We start from the raw sequence: 25,059 nt of genomic DNA on the forward strand, positions 1-25,059 counted from the left end.
AGACCAATGATGAAAAAGTGTCTGTGGATCCTTTTTTGCTATTCCAACGCATAGCCATAAGCAAGAAACCTGACCAAAATTTTAAAACTTATTTGCAATATGAAATAGCTCCTTTCCCTTTGGTTTCTTCAATGAGGGTGGGATGAGGAAATCGAGGAAGTCGGTTCTCTACAAAGAGCTCAAAGCAACAACCAAAGAAGTACATGTGACACACTTTGACATTGTTATGGACGGAGGACTTCTCCTCCACAAAGTTATATGGCAAAGAGGTTCCACGATATCTGTAATTTGTGATGGGTATGCCAATTTCGTGTACAGCCACTATCGTGGAAGGAGTTGTACTATAGTGTTTGATGGGTACACGAGATCATCATCAAGTACCAAGGTCGCTGAGCAGCAAAGGCGGTACCATCTCAGAAAGTCAGCTGACATACATTTCAATCAGGAGACAGTCATAACTGTGAAGCAGGAAGACTTCCTTTCAAATGTCTACAACAAAAGTCGACTGATTAACATGCAAAAGGTCACACTACAGGCACATGGAATCAGTACCCTTCAAGCACAGAACGATGCCGATGTCCTCATTGTAGACACAGCTGTAGAGTTATCACATACCACTGCTGTTGCTGTTATAGGTGAGGATGTCGACCTAATAGTCCTGTTGAGGGCCAAAACACCTGGTGACCAGGATATAATTTTCGTAAAGCCTGGACGTGGAAACATAAATCCTTCATTGTTTTCTACCCAGAAGCTTCAGACCCAGGGGCTGCGAGATATACTTTTTCTACATGCCTTCACTGGGTGCGATACCACCTCAGCAGCCTTCCGAAAGAGTAAGCTTGGATTTATCAAAATGTATTTGAAGTCTCCAGATGTCCAGGGAGCTGCTGCAGTTTTCTCAGACCTTTCCTCAACAATTGATGATATAGAAGAAGCTGGAAAAAAGTGTATTTTGAGGTGGTATGGGGCCCAACCTAAAGAGAGGTCTTTAAACGCTTACCGTTACCAATCTTAATAGTAACTGCATTTCTTAAGGGGTAAGAGATGGAGCTGTCAAAGTTGTTACAGTACATTCAGGGTGTCGAAAATAGTTTTATATGACACCAAATTAATTATGCTGTTAAAGAACTAAGTACATAAGTTAAGGCAAATATATAATATATGTTCATATTATTTCTTTATATGCCACTTAGCCTGTATGTAGTTGATACTTGAAACTGTTTATACATATTAATATGCAGTGTTGTTAAGTAACGAATTACAAGTAATCGGATTACTTGTAACGATTACTTTTCAAGTAATTTATACTTGTAACGAATTACATTTAAAAAATGTAATTCGTACTTGTAATCGGATTACATAACATTAATTGTAATCGATACATTAAGGTAATCGATACTTTATATTTACTTGCCGTTACTTTTATTCTCGGAACGTATAATGAATACAATTAAGAACAAGAAGATCATACACTTTTGCATTAGTAAAGTTTAAAATTTTACGCTTGTAGTGCTACGATCGTATGCACAACATCTATGATCAAAAATGAAGAGCCAAAGTGACTTGCAGTGTCTCCAACATTACCCTATCCTAAAATCTGCATTTTTAAAATTTAACACATCGCTGCCGTCAAGTGCTCCCGTTGAGCGTCTTTTTAGTGTTGGTAAAGATGTTTTTGCCATCAAGAGAGGGAATCTATCTGATGAGAACTTTAAAATGCAATTGTTTTGTAATGTCAATTCCAAAATTTAAATAGTGTTACTTTTATTACAGCTAGTTACTTGTATGAAGTCTTTTGATGTTATTCAAGCAAGTTTGTCCTCAAATATGATTCATTTAATTAAAGATAATAAATTTAATCATTACATGAAATAATTTTTTTAACAAAAACGTATGTATGTTTATTAATGTAACAAAGTGTAAAAAAATTGAATCGTAGGTCAGTTTTAAAATGGTAGTGGAAAGTAATTGTAATTGTAATTGTAATTTTACTGATTACTTCTATGTAAAGTAATTTTTACTTGTAATTAGTTACATTGTCACCACAGTAATTGTAATTGAGACCAATTACTTTTTCCAAGTACTTTTAACAACACTGTTAATATGTATGTATTGGCTTACATTTAGAGTTAGATCAGTGGAATAACAAAAAAGACGAAATTTAAACTATGCTGAAAAATCTCGCGATTTACACAAAAAGGTAAAATTGCTCTAACTTTACAATGATTGAAGATAAAATAAAAATGTGTTGGATTTTCTTAAAGAAAATTTAATTATCTACAACTTTCTTTCTGCGTGACCTTTACGTAACACGAACGGATAAAGGGTTATCTAGTCAAATAGGGCAAAAAATGTAAGAAAAAACATTTCCCCCCCTAAAAATTAGCGAATTTGAATGCAAATATCTCATAAACTATACGAGATAGAGAAAAATTGAAACGAATAAATTTTGTGGAAAATTTTATCAGCTTTATTTTAGTATAGATTGGTCTTTTCACTAGAGCGTAGTTTCCGAGATATAAGAGAAAACCCGAAAAAAGGGACCTTCAACATACCCCCCTCCCTCCCGCTCACCACCTAGAAGTGGGGACTTTTAGTATGTTTACCTCCTTACTAGTCCAAACAAGGTCCCAAAGTCAAAAATTGTGTTCCTTCCATTTCCCTCTACAACTTTTCATTGACTGGACTATATCGAGATAAGCCCGAGAGGTGATACCTCGGAAAGAGTAAATGTGTACTGGGAGGGACGAACAAGGCAAAATAGAGGAGTAACTCGCCCTGTTACACTTCTAGGAAGTACCTGATAACGATGTAAAATGTATAGGTCTCACGAGCTGCCCAAGTTCTCATACTGGTGCTGGGAGACTATCACTGGGGTCACCGGTATACTTCTCACGCTGCTGACAGCCCTCATCTTCACGTTTTCCCTGCCGGTGGCTCGCAGGGAGCTCTACAACGCCTTCTGGATCATACACTCACTCTACCCTGTGTTCTACATCCTCATGGTGCTGCACGGTGCTGGTCGCCTTATACAGGTACGCAAGTGTTGGAACTATGTCAATATTAGATCCCTTACTAAATGCTCAAAATCATTGCAAACAATCCTACATGATTAATATTACAGCACCAGGATTTATTACAGGGTCATTAAAAAAAATCTCAAGACTGAACATTATCGCAGCTTATCTGTACGTGATCTGCAATTATTGCATATTCCAATGGATTTTATTAGCAATCAACTTGTAATTTTTGTCCTACTATCAGGATGCACAAACACATTAAAATTATAATTCAAAACTTAACATGGTAGCCGAGCCCTGAGAGTTTCCCCCCCCCCCCCCCACCTTTTCCCCCCTAAACCATTACTACACCTCTTTTCGAAAGCCCTACTTATCTTAGATATAAAAGACTACATCACGACATTAACCAAGTTGGCCGGTAAGTGATAACATTTTAAACCAAACACCAATCTTGAATTTAAGTGCACAATACAAACCTAACATTGAGAAGAAATGTTCTTAATATGTTATGGTGCTTTTTCCATGGTTTGTATCTTTCCAAATTAATAAAAATTAAAGAATTTTTTTTTAAGATTAAATTAAATATGTATATTTTTACTCATTATTTACCATAAATAAATCTATCAATATTAAAATAATCAGCTGCTTCACCAATACAAAAAAGTATTTTAGGAGCCAAATACTATTGTGAAACACCAACAGGAACATGTGTGAAACACTGGATTGCTGCCTCAACTAAATAATGAAAAATACACATCACATTGGGTTTTAAATTTTTGTATGACATAAATGACATGTTTATTAAGGAGTTTTATAAGATCCATGGTCAAATTTAGTGACACGTAAGGGTCTCTAAGCAAAAAAATTCAAATTCGGGCTTCTTAAGGAAAAGGGAGACATACGAACCCTGGCTTTTTTTCTTTGTTTCACCAAATGAAGTGGCTTGATGGTAAAATGTTGGGTTATGTTCACGAGGTCCCAGGTTAATGTCCGGTCAACCCGTCTCAATTTCCGGTTTCTACGATCTCCCAAAATCACTCTAGGCTACTGCTAGGAAGGTACTTTACAATAGTCCATGGCAGCTTTCCTAACTACCTTGAATGTGTAATGTTTGCCCATTTCTGATAACCTCATTGCTCAGCCAATAAAATTAAACTATTTTTAAAATTATAAAAAATCTGTTTCAGGAACCCTTCTTCTACTACTTCTTCCTGGGTCCATGTGTAATGTTCACAGTGGATCACATGATCACTGCCAGCAGGAAGATGGTCGAAGTGCCCGTGGTGAACGCCGAGTTGCTACCATCCAGTGAGTCCAGTAATTTACATTACTGCTTCCGAAACAAATCACTTTCACATACCGGCTGCATTACAACATAAACATTTTAGGTTAAAGTGGGTTTACTCTTAATAACTAGTAACTGAACGATTTAACTTATTATTTTGAATTACACCATTGCTAGTTTAAAATGAATGTCATAGACAAAACCGGAAGAACAGACACAGAAAAATGAATACAAACAGCAGATGTCAAATGTTAAAAGTAAAGACAGCATAGAAAAAGTTATGGAAGGAATTAGTCAGAAAAACATCACAACACCGAAGAACACAGTGGACTGACGACAAGACAGTTGCAGCAATAACAGTAAATACAGACAAACAACAACTTTGGACAAACAACAACTTAGCAACAGATGACAATAAACTGATAATCTGGACAAAGTACAGAACATTAATCAACGTACATGCAAAACTGTGAGAGTTGGCAATCATGAGGACAAATGAGTGAGAAAGGAATTAGTGGGGAGGATGTGTGTGAAAGCGTGGTAGAGAGTTGAGTGTAGAACTGAAGATGTTTGAATTGTAAACGTAGTGAATAAAGAGTTTGATGCTAACTGGGATACCATTATTGATAGTCTAACAACACAACAACAATAGCACAGACGAACGTAGTTGGCTTTCCAAGACAAAACAGTTACAATGTTTCGGGAACTGCGATCTGTTCCCGTCATAAGGGACATAAATACACCCCCTTCCACAACCTCTCCTGGCAAGCCAATGACTGGCGAGAAGTCCTCTGATTGGCCATGCACTTAAGAGCTAGTGCTATTGACTGGTGTCTTGCTACTAGAGTAGTTTTTTTGCAATTATGTTTTGTGGTAAATTATTTTCAGTTATAATACTATTAAAGGTATCAAAATATTTATTTAATTCAATACTTTGTTGACTTATAACATTTTATTGCTGAGAATAAATGCTGATTCTTTTATCTTCCTTTAATTGTGTGTTATTCCTGTAATAGTGAAGTAGCATTGTCCCATAGTATTTTATTACTGTAGTTCCACACATGTTCGGCAAATTTAGATTTTTTACTCAAAAATTTACAATTGCCAAACATTCCTGGGACAACTTGTCTTAGAAAGCCTACTGTGTTCATCTGTGCTGTTATCGTTATGTTGTTGAGATACCCTTTTAATTAATTGTGTATGTGCATCGCTGTATTGGCTGTTTTTTGTCTACACTATCTGTTTATTATCATCATTGAGTTCCTCTGTCTGTCAGAGTGTTTTCCAAAGTTGTTTTTGTCTGTATTTACTGTTTTTGCTGCAACTGTCTTGTCATCAGTCCACTTTGTTCTTTGGTGTTGTGATATTTTTCTGAATAATTCCTTCGAAAAACTTTTTCATGCTGTCTTAACTTTTAATATTTGACATTGCTGATTTTGGCTTGTTTACTGAGTAGTGATTGGATTTTCGATACTTCGATACCTCGATACCTTCGATACCTCGATACCTTCGATACTTGACAGTATCGCAACTTAAGTTCGATACATTTTTTCGATACCGGAATGCTTGTTCATTTGTATTGAATTAAGTTTTGAGTCGCCATCGTACAAAATACAACTAACAGCTTATTAGCCGTAGTTATGATAACCAATAGGCTTACATCAGAATAAATTATAATTATATAAGTCGTTTCTGCAACTTGCCAATAGTAAACAAACGGTAAAGTAAGGTTAAGTTGTTTTTGTTTCGTGTTTAAGAAGTTACGTTTTTCGTACATAACACTTCTGACATTGAATTCACAGGAAATTTGAAAAAAAAAAAAATTGTAGAAATATTGAGCACTTAAAATTCGCAATCCGTCGCAATAGTAGGCCTAACAATAACACGCCTAGTAATAACAGTCAACATCATAGAGTAAGTACATGTCTCGTCTCTCGTGTATGGTAAACACCAGAGATTTGTATAGATATTATGAATGTTTTCAATTGCCGCGGTCGAATAGTGACGTAAATTGGAGCCACCAGCGCGAACTATCATTGTTTGCGGCAATTTTATTTAAGAGAGCGTTATCTTTATTTACATTTGTTCGCGGTAAAAAAAAGTGTACTGGAAAATAAAGGGCCAACTCTCTTGAAGATAGTTTGTATTTCGCTTCTATCTTTCATATTGATTTTTATACTCAAGTCTTTACAGTTATTTGCAGTTGGTATTTTTGTAATAAAGAGGGAATTTATATCGTTTAAAACTACTTTATGTTATTTGTAATAATTGTTACTTAATGAGAAAATATTTTCCCTGGAGTATCGAAAGTATCGAACTAAAAAAACAATACAGAATCGAGTATCGAAAGTGTAGTATCGTCCCACCTCTATTACTGAGTGTTTTTGTATTCATATTTCTGTATCTGTTCTTCAGGATTTCTCTGTGACATACAGTTCAAACTAGCAATGGTGTATGTCCCAAATAAAAAATTTAAATTAAAGGGGCCCATTGTAAGAATCATTCAAAGAACATAGCAAATAGATGTAAAGAGTGCCACAAATTGAGAGATGGTCATAATATTCCTCCATGTCAATTTCTCATTTAATTTTATGATCACTGATGCTATATTTTACAAAATTAAAATTTTTTGCCAGAGAGGAATGTTTTTACCATTCAAGGATAAGTGTTTTATTTTTTTTATACTTAATCACATAAAGGAACTCTTCAAAAGTAATCTAAATAAACAAGTATATTCAAGAAGGAATTTTTTTCACAGCAGCACACATTTGAGTCTAGTTGCAAAATACATCACATTTTTGAAGCTGCCAGCAAGATGTGAGACTTTCATTAACGAAGCTGTTTAAAGACAAACTTTGGCAAGAGTCTGTTTCTGAGAGTCATACCTGACATAGAATTGATAGTGACATGAATTAATTATTTTTCAGAATAGTACAATTTTTACAAAGAAATTATTGAATGGTATTTCTCAAAAGTATAAATTAAGTCTGCGGTAATTTAGTGGTATCGTAAACATGATTTATTCTTTTAGCTGCTGATATATGGTTTGTAAGTTGATTCTAAAATGCTCTGAGGCCTCAGGCTCATATGGGAAGGGTCTGTGGTTTCGACCATGCAAGGCATGAAATGACTTCTATGCAACAAATTGAGTCCCTGTAATATACCTGATAAATCACACCTAATGGTTGTAATAATATTGTTGTCTTATTAAGATTTTATTTATAAATTATGCAATCATTAAATAAATTATAATTATTAAATAAATCATAACAATTAATAAAGCTATTATTTAATTAAAATGAAACTTAGTTAAAGATCTAAAATCATTTATAATACTTAAGATAATGGCATACATCATACCTAATATGTTAAGTATAATTTAAGATACCTAACTATTTACAAATTGTCTAAATAGCTGCAGTAGTTCAAATCTAAATTTACTAGGAAACACACATGACAGATGGATACACTGTTTCAAAATACATACTACTGTTGAAATAGTGTTTTAGTTGAATCACTAAGCATCTTTTAAGAATATTTGTAAAATCTTTCGATTCCCTGTACCACTTTATTATATGTAATCATAAAATAAATTTTACTGTGCAAAATGACAAACCTCTTCGTGTATGTTTCAGATGTAACAATGCTAGAGTTCAAAAAGCCGTTCAATTTTGAATACAAGTCGGGCCAGTGGATACGCATCTCCTGCCCGACACTCAACACCTTGGAATACCACCCTTTCACCCTGTCGTCTGCGCCCCACCAACCCACCCTCACAGTGCACATACGAGCTGTGGGTCCCTGGACCACCAACATCCGCCAGAAGTACGACCCTACCTTACTCAGGGAGAAGCCTCTGCCCAAGGTAACATCCCGAGTGAAACCCAGGGCCCAAATCCAAGGCCCAGTTGGTTTAAGCACCAATCAACTACATTGTGAGGGGTTCTGGGTTCGGATCACAGATATAGCACTATTGTGCAGCATTTTTAACTGTAAGTTAGGTTGAGTCCATAAAAGCAAGGTCATAAATAATCCTAAATACACAATAGCATTTTATGTTTCAGAGAAAAAGAGAACCCCTCATATGATAATTAGAATTTCTAACAGTACCTGCACTAAAAAATCTGGTAATTCTCTTTGCTAGTTCTGGAAAGCTGGTTGCAAGTTCTACTAATTTTGCCTTGCTTATCCTGAGTCTGTGGTCGCAAATCATGGCTCAGCCTGTGCTTGGTGGAGGAAGAAGGAAGAGCAACCCATGAAAATCCTTGAATCACACAACACCTAGGAAAATGCAGCAGTGTCCTCTGCCATTCCTGGACATACTGTGGGGTTATTGGAAAAAGTTGGGAAGTCCAGTTTCTGAAATCTGGTGTTTTTTTTTTTAGAACCAGGCAAACAGAAAGGTTTTCACGTCGGAAGATGTCAGGAAGTGCAAAGCACATTTCATAAGCACTTTCTGATTTCTTTCCCACAACATAAAAGGTTTTCTTCAGATGTAAATAAAATGGACTTACTAATTTTTTTCAAATAACATTATATTAAACACTAATTCCCACATTTCAGTTCCTTGCTGGAAATAAAGATTTTTTTTAAAGAAACTGGTAGCATTAAAAACTAAATTAATGGAAGTTAGAAAGTTAAGAATTCTCATCTTATGCTGTATTGTAAAACCAAAATGCAAAACCTTTCATACTGATAAAGCCTTGATGCTAGATACATACATTACACACAAGATAAATGAAGGCCAAGTGACAGTTAAGTTTATTCTTTAAAAACGACAGCGAATAGTAGTCAATATTGTATTTATTTTGCTCATTACATCTACTAAACTCCAACATAGCATTCAAACATTAAACTACTGTAAAACACTAAATTACTGTAAAAAGGTTATCACCTTTCCCTTGTTCACTAAACTTTTTGACATCCTGAGCCTAAAGTAGTACAAGACAAAGAATTTTAATTAAGACCACCCACAGTTTTGTTTGTTCAAAATCAAAGCAAAATGACAAGACTGGCGAATGTGAAAGAAACCCAAAGCCAACAAATCTACCACTCTTTCAGTGTGATGTTTGTAGGTACAGTGAAAGCTCCTCAACCCAGATTGTTCAGGGCAACGGCCGAGCCGGGTTGTGATTTTGTCAGAATACCGAACATCAATAGAAAAATTAATACAAACAGTACAATTATATTATTTAAAATATGTAGTATACACTGCTATGTGGCCAGCACTACAGATAAAAAAAGTTTCTGACATCACATTATGCAGTGGTACAACAGCGTTCAAGGTCAAAAAATGCCCAAATCCAATTGTGAGCAGCTCGTTTGGTGCTGGATTACAGAAGGTGTTGGACTGAAGAATGCCAGACAAAAGTGGGGTCTCACACAAGTATTTTTTTCTTTTCTTTTTCTTTTTTTTATCATCATTATTACTGTTAGTTAAGAGCTATTTCCTTAACGTAACTATACCTCTTGTGCATTTGTTGTTCTGGCACAAATATTTGCAAGATATTTTTACTAAGTGTGATATAACTGCTGCAAATGTCAGGCAAGTAGTAATAAGTCACAAACAGTGGTGCAACATTTTATACCCATTATATCAAACTTAGTAAATATCTGTTAAAAATATTAGTGACAGAACAACAAATGCAAGAGAGGTATAGTGTTAAATTTACATAAGTAGTCCTCACATAATACTAATGGTGAAACAATTTTTTAAAAAAATGAACCTTGCACGTGAGACCCCACCTTAAAGAGCGCCGACTGTACGTACAAAAAACATACATAACAGCAAGTTACACATACTTCTCTGTTCCAGCAGATTCGCATAGAGGGACCGTTTGGTGAAGGCCATCAAGACTGGTATCAGTTTGAGGTTGCCGTGCTTGTGGGTGGCGGGATTGGGGTGACGCCCTTCGCTTCTATCCTGAAAGACATCGTGAATAGAGTGAACACAAATCAGCACACAGCCTGTAAAAAGGTACGTATCGAGATGAGCTCAACTCTTACAAGAGCATAGAGACCCAGCATCAGAAACACTGGCAACACAGTGTGAGCAAACAAGGGATGTTTCTGAATACCTCCTTCAACCTAAAGGATCCTTGAAAAGTGTCAGCCATTTGTGTTGACTTTCCTTACAGCATCACCGATGCAGCCTTTCGAGTGAGGACCAGTCACTCACGTCCTTCCAGGCATCCTTGTGGCCTTGAGGTGTTTGTGACGCCATCAGCAAAAATGTAACGATAGTCTGTTGCTTAGCCAGCCAAATGCAGTATACACCCTTTTATGATTGTCTATTAACTTGAATGTGGAAAAATTAAAAAATTTCCTGAAAATAGTGTGTGAAAAATTTGCAAATGCAAAACAAAGAATTATGATAACCCTTCATAGATAGTTCCTCACTAAATGAAGCCTTGAAATTTAAGGATATTTTGGTGAAGGCTGCAACAGTTAAGGACACGTCCTTACTATTTGTAAACAGCAAAGATGGCGGTGAACAAGTAAAGGACGAAGACAGGTGAAAAAAAGAGCAACCAATTAAATCACACACTCCAGATTAGCAGCTCTACCCACATAACATTTCATGTTCCTAAATTTCCTTAACCTGCGATTGCAAAAAAATATATGTTGGACACTTCGGAAACAATAATTTTGTCATAACCATTACATGATGTTAAAAATTGCAACATGTGCACATACATATAATCCTCTAGCAAAAACCCTCCTGTACACAGAAATATCAGATGACATGAGAGTGAAATTATATTAAATTCTTTTTCTGTTCACTTATGTAATGTACAAATCAATGAATTTTTTAAATTTATAACAATGAATTACGCAAGTACATTATTTAAATGTATATATATATATATATATATATATATATATATATATATATATATATATATATATATATATATATATATATATATATATATATCAATCTATGTCATCCCACAAACATTTGCAACATAAGGTGTATTATTTTTTCAGGTATACTTCATATGGGTGACTAAAACTCAAAAACAGTTTGAGTGGCTAGTTGACATTATTCGAGAGATTGAGAGACATGACCATAAAAAGGTAGTTTCAGTTCACATCTTCATCACCCAGTTCTACCAAAAGTATGACCTGCGCACAATCATGCTGGTAAGTTATGCCAGGGTGGCTAGCAAACATGTGATAAATTCCCTGACTTTTCAAGGCTTGGAAAAAAAATTCCCTGGCCACTGATCTTAAATGCCAATAACTACCAAAAATTCAAAATATACTTACAGCCAAAAAGGAATGGGAGAAAACTCTTTTAACCTTGGATAATGGTTGGAAAAGGGGAAAATAAGATGTGTAATTGGAAATGGTACAAATCAAAATAAGTCTCTGCTATAACTTCAATTTTTCAGTAACCTCATTAAAAAAAATTCCCTGACCATCTAGAAAATTGACTGAAGGCAGTCATCCCAATCTTAATCTTCTCATTCCAACCAATCAAAACAAGGAATTTAAAAAATGTTATATATTCTGCAAGATTAAAACATCACACTTAACAAACCATACAATCATGCCAGTTATAAGTCTGAAGTGATGGAATGAAGTATTTTTAACGCAGGTCAACTACGCTGGATATGTTTTTGAATAGGTACATGAAACCAATAAATATTTACTGTAATTAAGTAAATTTGGTAAAGTTTTCGAAAACACTTTAAAACACAAAGGGATAATTCCTGATGGCTCATGGGTTTCTCCCGCATTACTTGACTAACCACAAACTTAATTGAGCATTCCAAGTCGCACAGATCCCTTGATTGTATATTTTGTCTTCTGTTGAATGGGAAATCATTATATTATACGTTCAATATCATTCAAAATTAAAATAAAACATTCCTCACCACTCCACAGCACTTCTAAATAAATATTCTTCCAATCTGCTGTTTCAGTATATATGTGAACGCCACTTCCAACGCATTTGCAATCGATCGCTTCTGACCGGGCTGCAAGCGCAAACAGACTTTGGAAGACCGAACTTCACCGTCATCCTCTCATCCGTGCAGAGTGCGCACAGAAAGGTGAGGGTTTCAACTTCGCGAAGCAATAAGTAAAAAACTGATTTACATGTTTTGTAATGGTGTTCCTCCAGACAGGCTAAGGTGTAATCAAACTCAAGTTATTTATTGTACATTTTGGAGGGGCCCTGGTAGTTAGTGATCAGATCTATCCGCTCCTACCAAAGCATACTGGGTTTAATTCCCGGCACTGTCAGACACTCTGAATGAGTGGGAAACATGGCAGACTTTTCAGTGAGCCTGGTGGGCTTCCCCGCCAATGCATTGGGTCACTATTACATGTCATAATGACCCTTATGTTAACAAGACAGTAAACCTTTATTCCCTCATTTTGTATATTTTAATGTGGAAACCTTATATGAAGGTACACACGAAACGCTCCGCTTACGAAAAACATTGGTCGTGAATGTTCTTAACAAGCTTTCTGATGGCAGCTAGAGCATCTTGTTCAACAGTATGCAAGATTACTTTTGCAGGTTGCATGTAGCTGTACGTATGTCATCTTGTAATGTGCAGTGCTTTTGGTTACACAGTTACTGTCCTTTCATATTTATTATTAATTCACCATGTTCTGTCTGGTAGTATGTTAATACAAACTGCCAATCATGACTCTTTGCTAACTTTTATGTTAATGAGTGGTTCTGTCAACACTCAAAGATATCACTGTAACTAACACCCCTGTGAGTTAAAATATTGCCAGTTTTAAATTTTACAAACTAATTATTTATCAATACTTAATTTTTTATAAACAGTAAAAATAACAGGATGTATGTTAGGTCCCACATCTATAGGACATTGAGCATAAGAGAAGTGTTGTGGCCTCATTAAATTTCTGGGATGGTAATTTTATTGGAAGCACATGCTAAGTTTTAGCATTTACAATAAATTATTTTGTTTGTAGGGTCCTTCGTCTTGCCATAAGAGATATGATTAATTTCATTAGTTTTTTTCCCTTTCCCTAGAGATTTTCGGTTTCAAAGACATCTGATTTGAACTTGACTTCATTTACAGGCTGCAGTTAATGCTTTGTGAAAAAAGGTCTATGCATCTCTCTACTCTTTGAATTCTTGAGCGAAAAATGTGCTTTTGATATTTTGCAATGACAATCTACTTCTTTGAGTGTATTTAATTTTATAAATTAAAGTATTAAAATACAATTTTATGAATATATTTGCAAAAAAAATTGCCTTTTTTCAACAATTGCCATACCCCACCCTCTGCAAAACAATTGCCATAAAAATTTTAAAAATTTTTAAAAATTCTCAGTTGTGTGCCAACTAAGTTTTTCTTGAGCACACACATTGTTTAGCTTGTCTGTGCATGTTTTCTGATAGTTTGTTCAAACTATCACTAAGCCCGCACATGTTCACGTATGCTTGTTTCTGGCAGGTGGGTAAGATTGGTGTATTCAGCTGTGGTCCACCTTCCCTGACCCAAATCGTGGATGTGTCGTGCATCAGCCTGAACAAGAAGACAGTGAGAGGACCTCTGTTCCAGCATCACTTCAAGAACTTCTAAGAAATCAGAAATACTCATTTTTAACACACATGATGTATATACAGTAGAGTCCCGCTAATCCGAACCCCGCTAATCCGAATATCCGCTTAATCCGAACAGGCTAGGACAAAAAAAATTTTTTTATAACATTTAAGAACTAGGAAAAGTAAAGAAAATCAAGTTTTTTCAAGTAATGTTGTACGTTTATTAATATTTTCTTAAGAAACTTATAATTTATATATTTCATTGTCTAATTGAAAAGAGAAAAAAATAGGATTACCTACATAGTACTTCAATACATAGGTACATATTGAAATTTTTTGAATATACTTACATACTATTTGTAGAATTCATGTCCAGTACAGGATTGACACAAAACAAAACTTAAAAAAGCAAACCATTATCTAAGAAGAAAAGTCAGTAATCTTCCTTTGACGCAATGCACTTAATCGGCTTGAAGATGCAATGTTTCGCCAATGCCGTACAAACGTAACATCTGTTTGGGTTGCATCGGCATGTTGCTCGACGTAGCGCAAAGTCAGATCAAGGGCACTGGCTGCGGCAGTGTGAGAAACATCAGTAGGCGCGTTTCCTTCCTCCTCACTGTCGTCTGCATCGAGATCAGTTGACGTTCCCTGCACAGCTGCTACGATATCTTCATCTGTGTATTCCTCGTGGCCACAGTCGTCAATGGCCGTCCACTTTTCAACGCACTCTTCTGTGTTTTCGCAACCTGGTACAATTTTTTTCACTAGTTGAAGAAGTTCAAAATTTTCTTTTGCCGGGGGAAGACCGTTTGGACAAACTCTAAATCAGGCCAGAGATTTGTCCATGATTTCTGTAAAGATTCCTTTTGTGTTTTCTCCCAAGCTTCTGCTACCCAGTAAATGACATCCTTAATGGTGATTTTCTTGAGTTTATGCTAGATTGTCAGTTCTTCATTCTCTTCAAGCATGCTACGAAGAAGAATTTTTCTGTAATTCTGTTTCAAAGCCTGCGAAACTCCATGGTCCATTGGCTGCAAAATTGAAGTGACGTTTGGTGGGAGAAAAATGGCTTTGATATCACCGCAAACAAGTTGCATTTCTTCAGGATGTGACGGCGCATTGTCTATGACTAACAAAGCACTAGGAGGCAATCCATTTTCTTTGTTAAAAGCCTTTACTTTTGGCACAAATGGTTTTTCAAACCAGTCTTGGAACAAGACACGATTTATCCAAGCTTTCTTTTGGTTTCTGTATAATACAGGGAGAGTGTTCATGTTCATGTTTTTAAAACAGCGTAGTTTTGCCGATTTGCTGATAACCATCAGTGGAAGCTAATTTGTGGCAGAAGCGTTGCAACAGTCTAACACAGTTAGGCGTTGTTTATACATTTTAAACCCTGGTGCAATGTTTCGTACGAAGACACTCGTTTTGCTACGTTTTTCAATAATTTTTTCACTTTTGGTAGTACAAAACTGCTCAATTTTACCTCTGTTATTTTTCAATCGGAAATGGTTGCTTTGCCGACACCAAATTCTTTCGATAACAGAGTGACACTTTCACCTTTGTCAAGTCTTTTCAGCACTTCCAGTTTTTCTTTTAATGTACACGATTTATGTTTACGCTTGTTTGTCATTATGACCAACAGCACTATACACCGCTCACAAGGGCTCACAAAACACAGGACAAGTGTGCAGTAGCAGGTGACAACAGTAGCGTGTGGCGCAGCGTAAGCCTATGCGGGAAGGAGGAAGGGTGCTTTGCTTACTCTTGTTGAAGGTCACTACCCTTCCGCTAATATTCACTCATGAACCGCCCTTCATTTCGACCTAATGTTGTCACGTAATGTAGGCTGTTGGATTTGTTAAACTCGGAATATTTGAAATTGCAGTTTAGACTATGTGAGTAATTAAAAATATATGATACTAAATATGTACGCTAAATAATAAAGGTGTATTTTTCGTCTGACCTTTCATACATATTTGACACATCATACACTAAATACACCTCAAAAAGACAATATGGCATTATATGACAATATTCCGCCTAATCCGAATTTTCGCCAATCCGAACAGGGTTCGGTCCCAATTAGTTCGGATTAGCGGGGTTCTACTGTATGTGCTTTCTGGTATAGTGTATAAGCTTCAGCCAACCATAATACAGACATACATGCTAGCTACATGGACTGAGTCAACATGGTAAACGTATCTATTTTTGAGGAGTTGTTTTACAACTGAATACAGTATACCTAAATTAACGCCATTTATTAAAAATATTTTTTCTGCGTGTACTATAAAAATCTTTCAATGTTTCCATGATATTAACATATGTAATTAAAGTATAATTCAAGTCATTCTTAAATTGTAGTGTTATAATAGAACCATACAAATAAAAAAAGTTCTTTAAAGCAAGATAAACACACCTGAAAGTAAGAAAAAATACCAAAATGCTCTACACTTTCCACTGATTGTTATAAACCAAAAAGCATATTTTGTTCCATAAGAATCATGACTATTTTCCTTAACTGAGTAGTTTTTAAAATACAAATAGCACTATGCAATTTGCTGTAAGAAAGCCATGACCAGAGCTGCCAACCTCAAATCACACCCATCAGTAATGCCAATTATATGAAAAAAGTACACATAAATCATGCACGATAAATTTTTCCTGGGGAATTATGACACACACAAGATCAAACAAGGACAATAATATGCAAAAAAAAATGAAAAATATAGGCCTATGTATATGAATACAATGCAAATTAATTAATCGAAGAAAAAAAACTATTTCAACAATACAATCATCTGAATATGTAAGAAATGTCAATAATTTTACTGGAAATTTTGAACCTTCAATTCAAAGTATTCAAAGTTAAACTTTTGAACAACTGTCTTTTTATTTGCTTATTTTATCCTGGTTGGATAAGAACTGTCTTGTAAACCAATAACAGAAGACAAACAAACGAACTTGTCAACAATAACTCTGCGTTCGTAATTTCGTTTCTTCAGATGTAGCAAAAAAACTACGATATAGATTTATTGCTCATCATGGCTATAAAGTGTTCCGCATGTTTCTTTGATTCAATATGCCGTTTAAAGTCATCCCTTCCATCATGTGCAATCGAAAAGTCACACGTGCGTACATTACAAAATGAGTGGTGTTCCAAAACATTTGAAGACAAGCATGGCCATTCTTTTGAATAGTTAGGTCGAAAGTTCTGAAGAATTGTGTTTTTTTCCCCCAGATACACATTTTTTCTGTCACACGCTTCATTTTTACAACCAGCACTGAAGAACACAACACTATCGAAAAACATAAAAAAATTTCACGTCTGTAGACATGACAAAAACACTAACATGAAAAAAATGGCTTTCAAGAAATAAATTAAAACAACACATGTTAGCCAAAGTACCATACAAAAATTATTTGATGTAAGTAGCCAACAAACGAAAAGTGCGAGAATAGGTACTAGTTGTATCGTACAATGGACGTAATACCATCCCATTATTATTTCAAAACACTAGAATTAATCTACTTATTTCGACAGTACATGCGCACACATACTAGTTCCGTTATTCGCACAACCACGCAATGTATTCGAACTGCGTTCACAAAACAGCACAGCAGAAACAGAACTTTTTCTGTAACCGTGCAGCACAAAGCCTCGTTTCCGTAATAAACCAGCGATGTTCCGTAATTCGGTGTTAAATCCGTAATAATTACGGAAAATCCGTAATGGTTGGCAGCTCTGCATGACTAAAAGAACACAAAAGTCAAATTAATTACTTTAATTTGGTTGAACAAATCTATAGACAATAAACTTTGTTTAAAATCAATGTTGCAATTTTCATCTCATACATCTAGTACATTGAAAGGCAATACATATTCAAATTTATGTACTTACACATTAATACCAAATGATCACACAAAAAATATTATGAACATAATCAATAAAGTGTTGATTTTGAATATTTATTGTGTTTTGCTTGACTCTGATTGCATTCTGTTGTAAGGAGTACTACGTAAACAATGCAGGGTTGCAACCAAACTTTTATTTTGCAATTCATGCAAATTTCCAGCTTTCAAGGAACAAAATTTAAGTTTTTCAAGGAATTTGCTTGATGGTGAAACTACACAAATTTAAGATGTCAATATAATGTTATGTACTAACGACACAGGTCCTATACTTATATTCTAACAACTGACAGCATAATTAATTTAATTATTGTTTCTGATCTACCGTAACTTTAAAAAAAATTATACTTGAATAAAATAGTTCCCACACTATATATCCAACCAAAAATGATTAATATACATAGTCATGTGGCAGGTTAAATTTTCTAAGAGCCTTTATTGGCTTATTACTGAAAATAAGCTACTTATTAAAATATCCGAAAATATTTAAATAGTATTCACAGACACTTATGTTGCAGCCCGGGTGGACTCACGGGTTTGACCAGACTGCAAGACATTAAAGCAAAAAGTGTAATTATTCAGAGAGGTGTAAATATTGTTATAGAACAGAACTAACCACATTCGTTAACTTGTTTTTTTAATGATAACAATCATGAGTATAAATGCTTAATACATGCATAACAATGTATGTGAATAAGACGTGCTCTATTAAGACGCAATAAAACAATTGCAACAAGTCCGCAAGAAAGTTACAAATATAACGTGAACCGTTATGATGTGGTACCTCGATAAACGCAGCATCTGCATGAAAATAAATACTGGGAGTATACAATATGTTACAGTAAAATAGAAGATTATTAAAATACAGCAGTATTAAAGGAGTATAAAACCCCGGCGGGCTGCGCAGGCCATATAAAAAATTATTCAAACAAACAAAACTATTTAGACAGAATCAAAACGAATAAGATAGCCCTAAATGTGGAGGTTCGGTGCGGCCAGGGGAGAGATTACACGAGCCCAATGTCAATATTAGCTCGCGCAGCAAATGGTGCGTATGGCGTTAAAGGGCAAAGACAAAACAAGCAAGAAAAATGAAACTAATTAAAGCCCCACTACAAAGCAAGGCGGCCAATATCGGTGTGGCGTAAACAAAAAGTACAGAAGTTAATAAATTTATCATTACAACGAATCAAACGTTACGTTTACCAGTGGCAATGCAAACCACGTAAGAAAACTGGCAGTATAGCGAGAGACAAACAGAAATGCCCATACTACAGCCCAAACGGCTCGAACAAACATCGTGGCTGATTAAAGTTAACTTTACAATGGCGAAACAAATGTATGTAAACAAGCCACGACCACATCGTGCAAGAAATTTAACGTTACTGTATGCAAGTTACCACTGCTCCCACGACCGCAACCGAACGACCCGAGACAAGAGCTCGCAGGCCCTTATAAGCACAATATAGAGGGCGCTGGAGCTGCGGCGGAATAACACACTACAGGGGAAGGAGTGGGGATGCGGAGGGAAAATCCAACCAGCGTAAGAGGAAGCGGAGAGGGGGAAACGACGAAGGGAGGGGAAGGAATCGCACTGCTGTACAGCGACGCAAGAAGCATATGCTTCAATGTTTGAAGATTCATAGTTTTATTTTGAAATTATTAAGCTACTATATCTTACATTTTGTTGTTCGCCATAATACTATTAATTGCTGAGAATAAAGATAATAATGGTAAGCAAGAACCACTCAATAATACTCAATTATTACGTAATAATTTGTTATACTCCTGTTCTAGTCAATACAGATTCCGAGTTTGCAAATAAAGTAAACATTGACCATGTACATTTTCATGTGCTCATCGAAACACTTGCCTATTTTTATTTGTGAATAGAAGCTTTTGTAAAATTGCCATTGCCATTTTATAAATAAAAATTTTTCATATGTAGCCCTATAAATTATAACAAAACTAAATAAAACATAATAAAAAAATTAGTTGTCTGTAAAGTTGGTTTACGGAAGATAGTTTAACGTGACAACGTCATAACCAAACATTGATGAAATGATTGCATACTTTTATGAATAAAATTGAATCATTTTTATTGAATTATCACTATTTTGTATGGATACAAAGAAGGAGTGAAATGAAATCTACAATTTAATTGATAAATTTACTTTTATTTGCACTCATTAATTCAAATATGTTTATTACTTTAACAAAGAGATTATTTCAACTATAACTTTTATACATGTTTTTTTTATTTAATTTATTCCAATCTGTGTTATTATGTTAAGGATAGGACGATGATAGGAAAAATAGGAAACGAATGGGAGTGTTTCAAGGATGATGTGAAGGCAAATGGCTTACCCAACACCAAGATGCAGTCAAAAATAATATATTTGCGCCAGGACTCTGCAGCAATGCTAGGAGGAACGGGTTAGCAAAGAGCAATGAAAATGTTACATTGAAATGCATGAAATTGAATTACGCCAGGGACTCGGTCGCCATACTAGGAGGTTCAGGTTAGCAAAGAGCAATATAAAATTAGTGTAACGGGACACAGTGAAATGGGACAATGTGCATAATGGGACACTTTTTCATGCGTGCAGCCAGCGTTCATCGATTTATTAGACATTGTCACGTCAAAAATAAAAGTGAAAAATATGTGAATGCTACCCTGTTGTTTATGCTCTCAACAGATTTTCAGCCAGCCAAAGTTTGTGAGTGAGCCTGTTTTAACAACAAACTTTGCTTACTAATATGTTTTATTTCATGTAATATATATTTTCAATGAACCCGAATTGTTTTTACTGCACCTTTGCAGATTACATAAACTTTTGATTTGGCATGTCATTTATGACATCACAAAACAATGGTGAATGGAACCCACACATCCTGCCAGCCTGCTGATAACCCCAAATATTAAAGTTGGTCATCTCGACACGTACAGAGTGACGTCACATACAATACAATTCCAGAATCAGATAGTGTCACGTCTGAGGACCACCTAATTGTACCAGGGCTTTAAATTGTTTTAGGCTGACAAAAAAAAAGGTTGAACTATTATTACATGTAAATAGTAAGAACATATTCTTTATCAGTATTTATAGAGCCAGTTAAGTCAATTAACGATTTGTGATGGGAAATAAATTTACTTATATTTTCACCATGCAAAACCATAACATAATTGACACACCAGAGGCTAAACATCTCAAATTGATCATCACGTACAGAAATAAGAATACCTCTTCTGAACAGCATTTTGGCAAAAATTCATTTTTCACAAACTACAGCTATGTTCCAATGTAGTAGCTTGTCTGTATGAACTAAAATCAGAAAGAATATTCTGGGCATTTATACCATAAAATTGGTCAGAAGCTGTATACGAAATTCTAACAATAGAAAATTGAAAAAACCAAATCATTAGGTAAAATTAACATCTCGTAAGCAACGTCTCAATAAATTGAGTGCCTTTTGTATGTATTTAAAATCATATTCACTATAAGCAATAACAGAACTGCCATATTGAAGATGTGAATGCCCAAGAACGATAAAGGTATTCAATTATTTGGTGATCAGCCGCAAATTTTCAATATGGCTGTAGTCGAATTAATCAAAGTTGATGCAACCACATTACTGCAGAACTGCCACCAATTACCAATTAGCAAATGGTAAAAAGAAAAACTATTACTGGTTTATTTGTTAATTTGAAATGAAATTCTAATACAGTGGAACCTGGATAATTCGAACTTCTTTAATTCAAAATCTTCTTTAATTCGAATTTTCCTCTTGGTCCCTAGCATTTTGTATCTAAACAATGCTAAAAATCGTGGATAATTCGAATTTTATTTTGGATAATTCGAATTTTTGGTGCGTCTAATTTAGTGAATAAATTATAAACTACGGCTCAAAAAATTGTAAATTTATCGGGAAATACGTTTTACAAACAATACTCGGCAAAAGTTAAGCGTTTGACCAAATGCGCGGTAGCTTGTAGTGTGATGACTCACCCTTCCCCTCCCGCACACTTGTGCCGAGTGCCGACCGCCTGCGCGTAGCAACAACACGCAGCAGTAGTGTCTCCAAGGTCACCCCTCCCCACACTCACCCCTCTCCACTCCGTACTGTACAACTGTGCATCGTTCTGTGTATCGTCTGTTTTGTAACATACAGTGTACTGTAGCTTATTTAAAATTGTCTTGTGTGATTACGTGTAGTTTTTACGTACAGTGACGTTTAGTGAGTGAACTGTGAGAGTAGCAACCATGGCGTCGACCTCGTCTACAAAATCCCGTGCTTATAAAACTTTGACTCTAGCTGAAAAAGTAGCGGCGATTAGGGAAGTGGACAAAGGCGTGAAAAAGAAATTGGAAATCGCGAAGGACTTTGGGATTCCACCCAACACTCTATCCACTTTCTTGAAGAATAGAGATAAAATTCTCAGCAGTGTAGAGGAATTTGATAAAGACCGAAAACGACTACGAGAACCAGATAACCCAGACGTCGACAATTGTGTTCTTAAGTGGTTCAAGCAAGCCAGAGACAAAAAAATTCCGTTGAGTGGTCCCCTAATAAGGGTAAAGGCCGAGCAATTCGCTAAAGAATTGGGCAAACAAAATTTCAAAGCTAGCACTGGATGGCTGGATGGTTTCAAAGAACGTAATAAAATTACGTTCAAAGCAGTCTGTGGCGAAAGTGGGGCAGTGAACCAGCAAGAAGCCGGCCAGTGGAAGCGAGATTTAGAAGAGATGATCCAAGATAGAGACCCAAACAATATTTTCAATGTTGATGAGACTGGCCTTTTTTTTAAATGCACACCGGACAAAACATTGGCATTTAAAAGCGAAAAATGTCATGGTGGAAAACTAAGCAAAGAAAGAGTGACGCTTTTAGTCGGAGCAAACATGGACGGCTCAGAAAAGCTGCCCTTGTTGATGATTGGAAAATCGGCTAATCCCCGTTGTTTTAAGAATGTCAAGTCGAAACCGGTGGATTACGTTAACAGCTCAAACGCTTGGATGACAGGCAACCTGTTTTCAAAGTGGCTAATAAAGTTGGACATGAAGTTTATTAAAGAAAAGCGTCAGGTGGTCCTCTTCATCGACAACTGTACTGCGCATAACACCATACCAGTGTTGAAATGTGTTAAAGTGGTTTTTTTCCCAGCCAATATGACATCTGTTGTCCAGCCAATGGACCAAGGGATAATAAAAAATTTGAAACATTTCTACAGAACCTTGCTGGTAGAAAACATACTGTCCGGAGATGGAAACGCCCTGAAAATAAAGCTCGATATTCTGCAAGCTTCCAGAATGTGTTAGCAAGCGTGGGACAGAGTGAAGCCAGAAACAATCAAAAACTGTTTTAAAAAGGCAGGTTTTGTTAAAACCGAGGACGAAACTGTGGAAGCCACTGAAGCGGAAGCCATTCCAGCAGCAGTCGACGGCTGGGAGAATGTGGGAGCCGACCCGACCATCTCGTACGAAGACTTTCTCAATGTCGATGATGTTGCGGTGTGCGGTGACGTCACTGACACCGAAATCATCGCAGAGGTGCTCGGCAGTGAGAAGCAAGACGATGACGGAAAAGGTTCGGAAGAAGAGATCGCTGGAGTAGAAGAAGAACCGGTGCCGAGTGCAGCTGACGCCATGAATCACATAAAAGAACTTAGACTTTTTTTGAGAGCCGAATTAATGTAAGTGATTCATACTTCATCTCTTTGAATAAGTTAGAATCTTTTGTAATGGCCGAGAGCCTTAATTCGAGAAAACAGGCCAAAATATCATCTTTTTTTCAAAAACAATAGGTTGTTTTTATGTTTCAGTTCAATAGTTTTAAGGTCATTTTAATATGTATGTATCGTTTAGGCATTAATCGATGTATTTATTCAAAAAATGTCAACCAATAAAGAGTTTTAATAGAAAATATGATTTTTTATTGTTTTGGCCCTATTTATATTACGAACTTCCTTAATTTGAATTTTTGGATAATTCGAAGTTTTTGACTGGTCTCTTGAGGTTCGAATTATCCAAGTTCTACTGTATCATCAAAAGTCAGGGTTTGACATAACCTGTAAAACTAGCAGACATATTATCTGTGAGAGAGATATATGAAATTCCCAACAACAAGTAATTCAATCATAAATCCAGGTTTTTTCTCAATGACGAAATTTCATACATATTTCCCGCTTTCCTGAAATTCAAGGCTGGTGGCCACCCTGCAATGCTTTTTAAGTATTTTCACACCCTCTTTTTAAACCTTGAAGCTGTACATTTTCATTATCTTTCCCATGGAAAAAATTCTTTAAAATAAAAAACAATTTTCTAAATTAATGAAGCCCGCCGTAGCCTGGCGTAAACATAAAAGGCAAGTAAAGGTATTAAGGGCTAGTCTTGGATAACTACCTACGTAAAACCAATTAAAGTAAATATACTAGATAAGGTTTACTAGTACAAAATAGGATAATTAACAGTATGCCTCATATGGAAGCTAATGATAGATAGCTAAAACATCTAATATTAAAAAAAAATACCTTTAGAAGCATGAAAATTATAGAAGTAGCAGATAATACAGGTGAGTATCAAAAATCTTATACAAAAGGGCCCTTTACAAGTGTAGATAAAATTATTAATTAATTTCATATTTTACGTAATAGAGTCTATAGTCTATAGTCTTAAACGTATATGTTTTTCTGAGAAACGATCAGCTGATTTCCTGTCCTATACCAAATTACAACTAGGTCAAAACCGTCCGTGCATGCAAGACGAGCCACTGCATTAAAATACAAGTTCCTACACACCAGCTCACGTAAAGGCAAAATCCATTATCATCAGGGCTTAGCTATAACATTGACTGTTTCCGGATTTCTAAATAAAAGTCATATAACATGGGAGACTAGGCCTATTCGTTGCACCTTAAGGGCGCCGTCTGGCTAGAGAGTAAACACGTGACCGCGTACATAGCATGTCGTTCTTGCTCGGAGCTGAGTGGCGACATTCGGAACTACTCTTATCTCCTCCTTCTCACTGCCCCACCTCACTAGTACCCACCCTCCTCCCCACGCCGACACTGCTGGCCAGATAAGAGCCGCCCTGCCGCCTCGCCATGTGTCTGAATCACTCTGCGTCCTTTAGTTTACCGTAGCTGGCGTGCCAATTGCATATATTATGTTTAGTGTAGCGATATAGCAAAATACTTATTTTAGTGGTTGATAGTAATGTGTTAACACTAAGTTATTGTGTATATGTCACACAGACAAATGTGACTGCATACGTAAAAAATAATTCTGTCTGAATTACTGA

At 35.8% G+C, this 25,059-nt stretch overlaps 2 protein-coding genes across 6 annotated transcripts in view; one reads left to right on the forward strand and one right to left on the reverse strand.

Annotated features, from left to right (window-relative positions):
• LOC134543307 (dual oxidase-like) overlaps window positions 1-17,814 on the forward strand; it is a 129,572-nt gene extending 111,758 nt beyond the window's left edge. For 2 of the 3 annotated variants that reach the window (XM_063388239.1, XM_063388248.1), the window contains exons 26-32: window positions 2,825-3,035; window positions 4,208-4,328; window positions 7,941-8,170; window positions 10,121-10,282; window positions 11,296-11,451; window positions 12,237-12,365; window positions 13,752-17,814. In XM_063388239.1, coding sequence (XP_063244309.1) covers window positions 2,825-3,035; window positions 4,208-4,328; window positions 7,941-8,170; window positions 10,121-10,282; window positions 11,296-11,451; window positions 12,237-12,365; window positions 13,752-13,880 — 1,138 coding nt within the window. In that variant the 3' untranslated portion in view covers window positions 13,881-17,814. The remainder of the gene's footprint in view (window positions 1-2,824; window positions 3,036-4,207; window positions 4,329-7,940; window positions 8,171-10,120; window positions 10,283-11,295; window positions 11,452-12,236; window positions 12,366-13,751) is intronic. The other variant, XM_063388256.1, reaches the window with a different exon arrangement.
• LOC134543321 (GPI mannosyltransferase 2) overlaps window positions 1-25,059 on the reverse strand; it is a 151,181-nt gene that overhangs the window by 109,885 nt on the left and 16,237 nt on the right. For 2 of the 3 annotated variants that reach the window (XR_010076918.1, XM_063388269.1), the window contains exon 2: window positions 10,108-10,228. The exons of the other annotated variant lie outside the window; for it this stretch is intronic. The gene's annotated coding sequence lies outside the window, so the exon portion shown is untranslated. The remainder of the gene's footprint in view (window positions 1-10,107; window positions 10,229-25,059) is intronic. 3 annotated transcript variants of the gene reach the window in all.

This window comes from Bacillus rossius, chromosome 1, assembly GCF_032445375.1.
Source record: "Bacillus rossius redtenbacheri isolate Brsri chromosome 1, Brsri_v3, whole genome shotgun sequence".
Taxonomy (NCBI): domain Eukaryota; kingdom Metazoa; phylum Arthropoda; class Insecta; order Phasmatodea; family Bacillidae; genus Bacillus; species Bacillus rossius.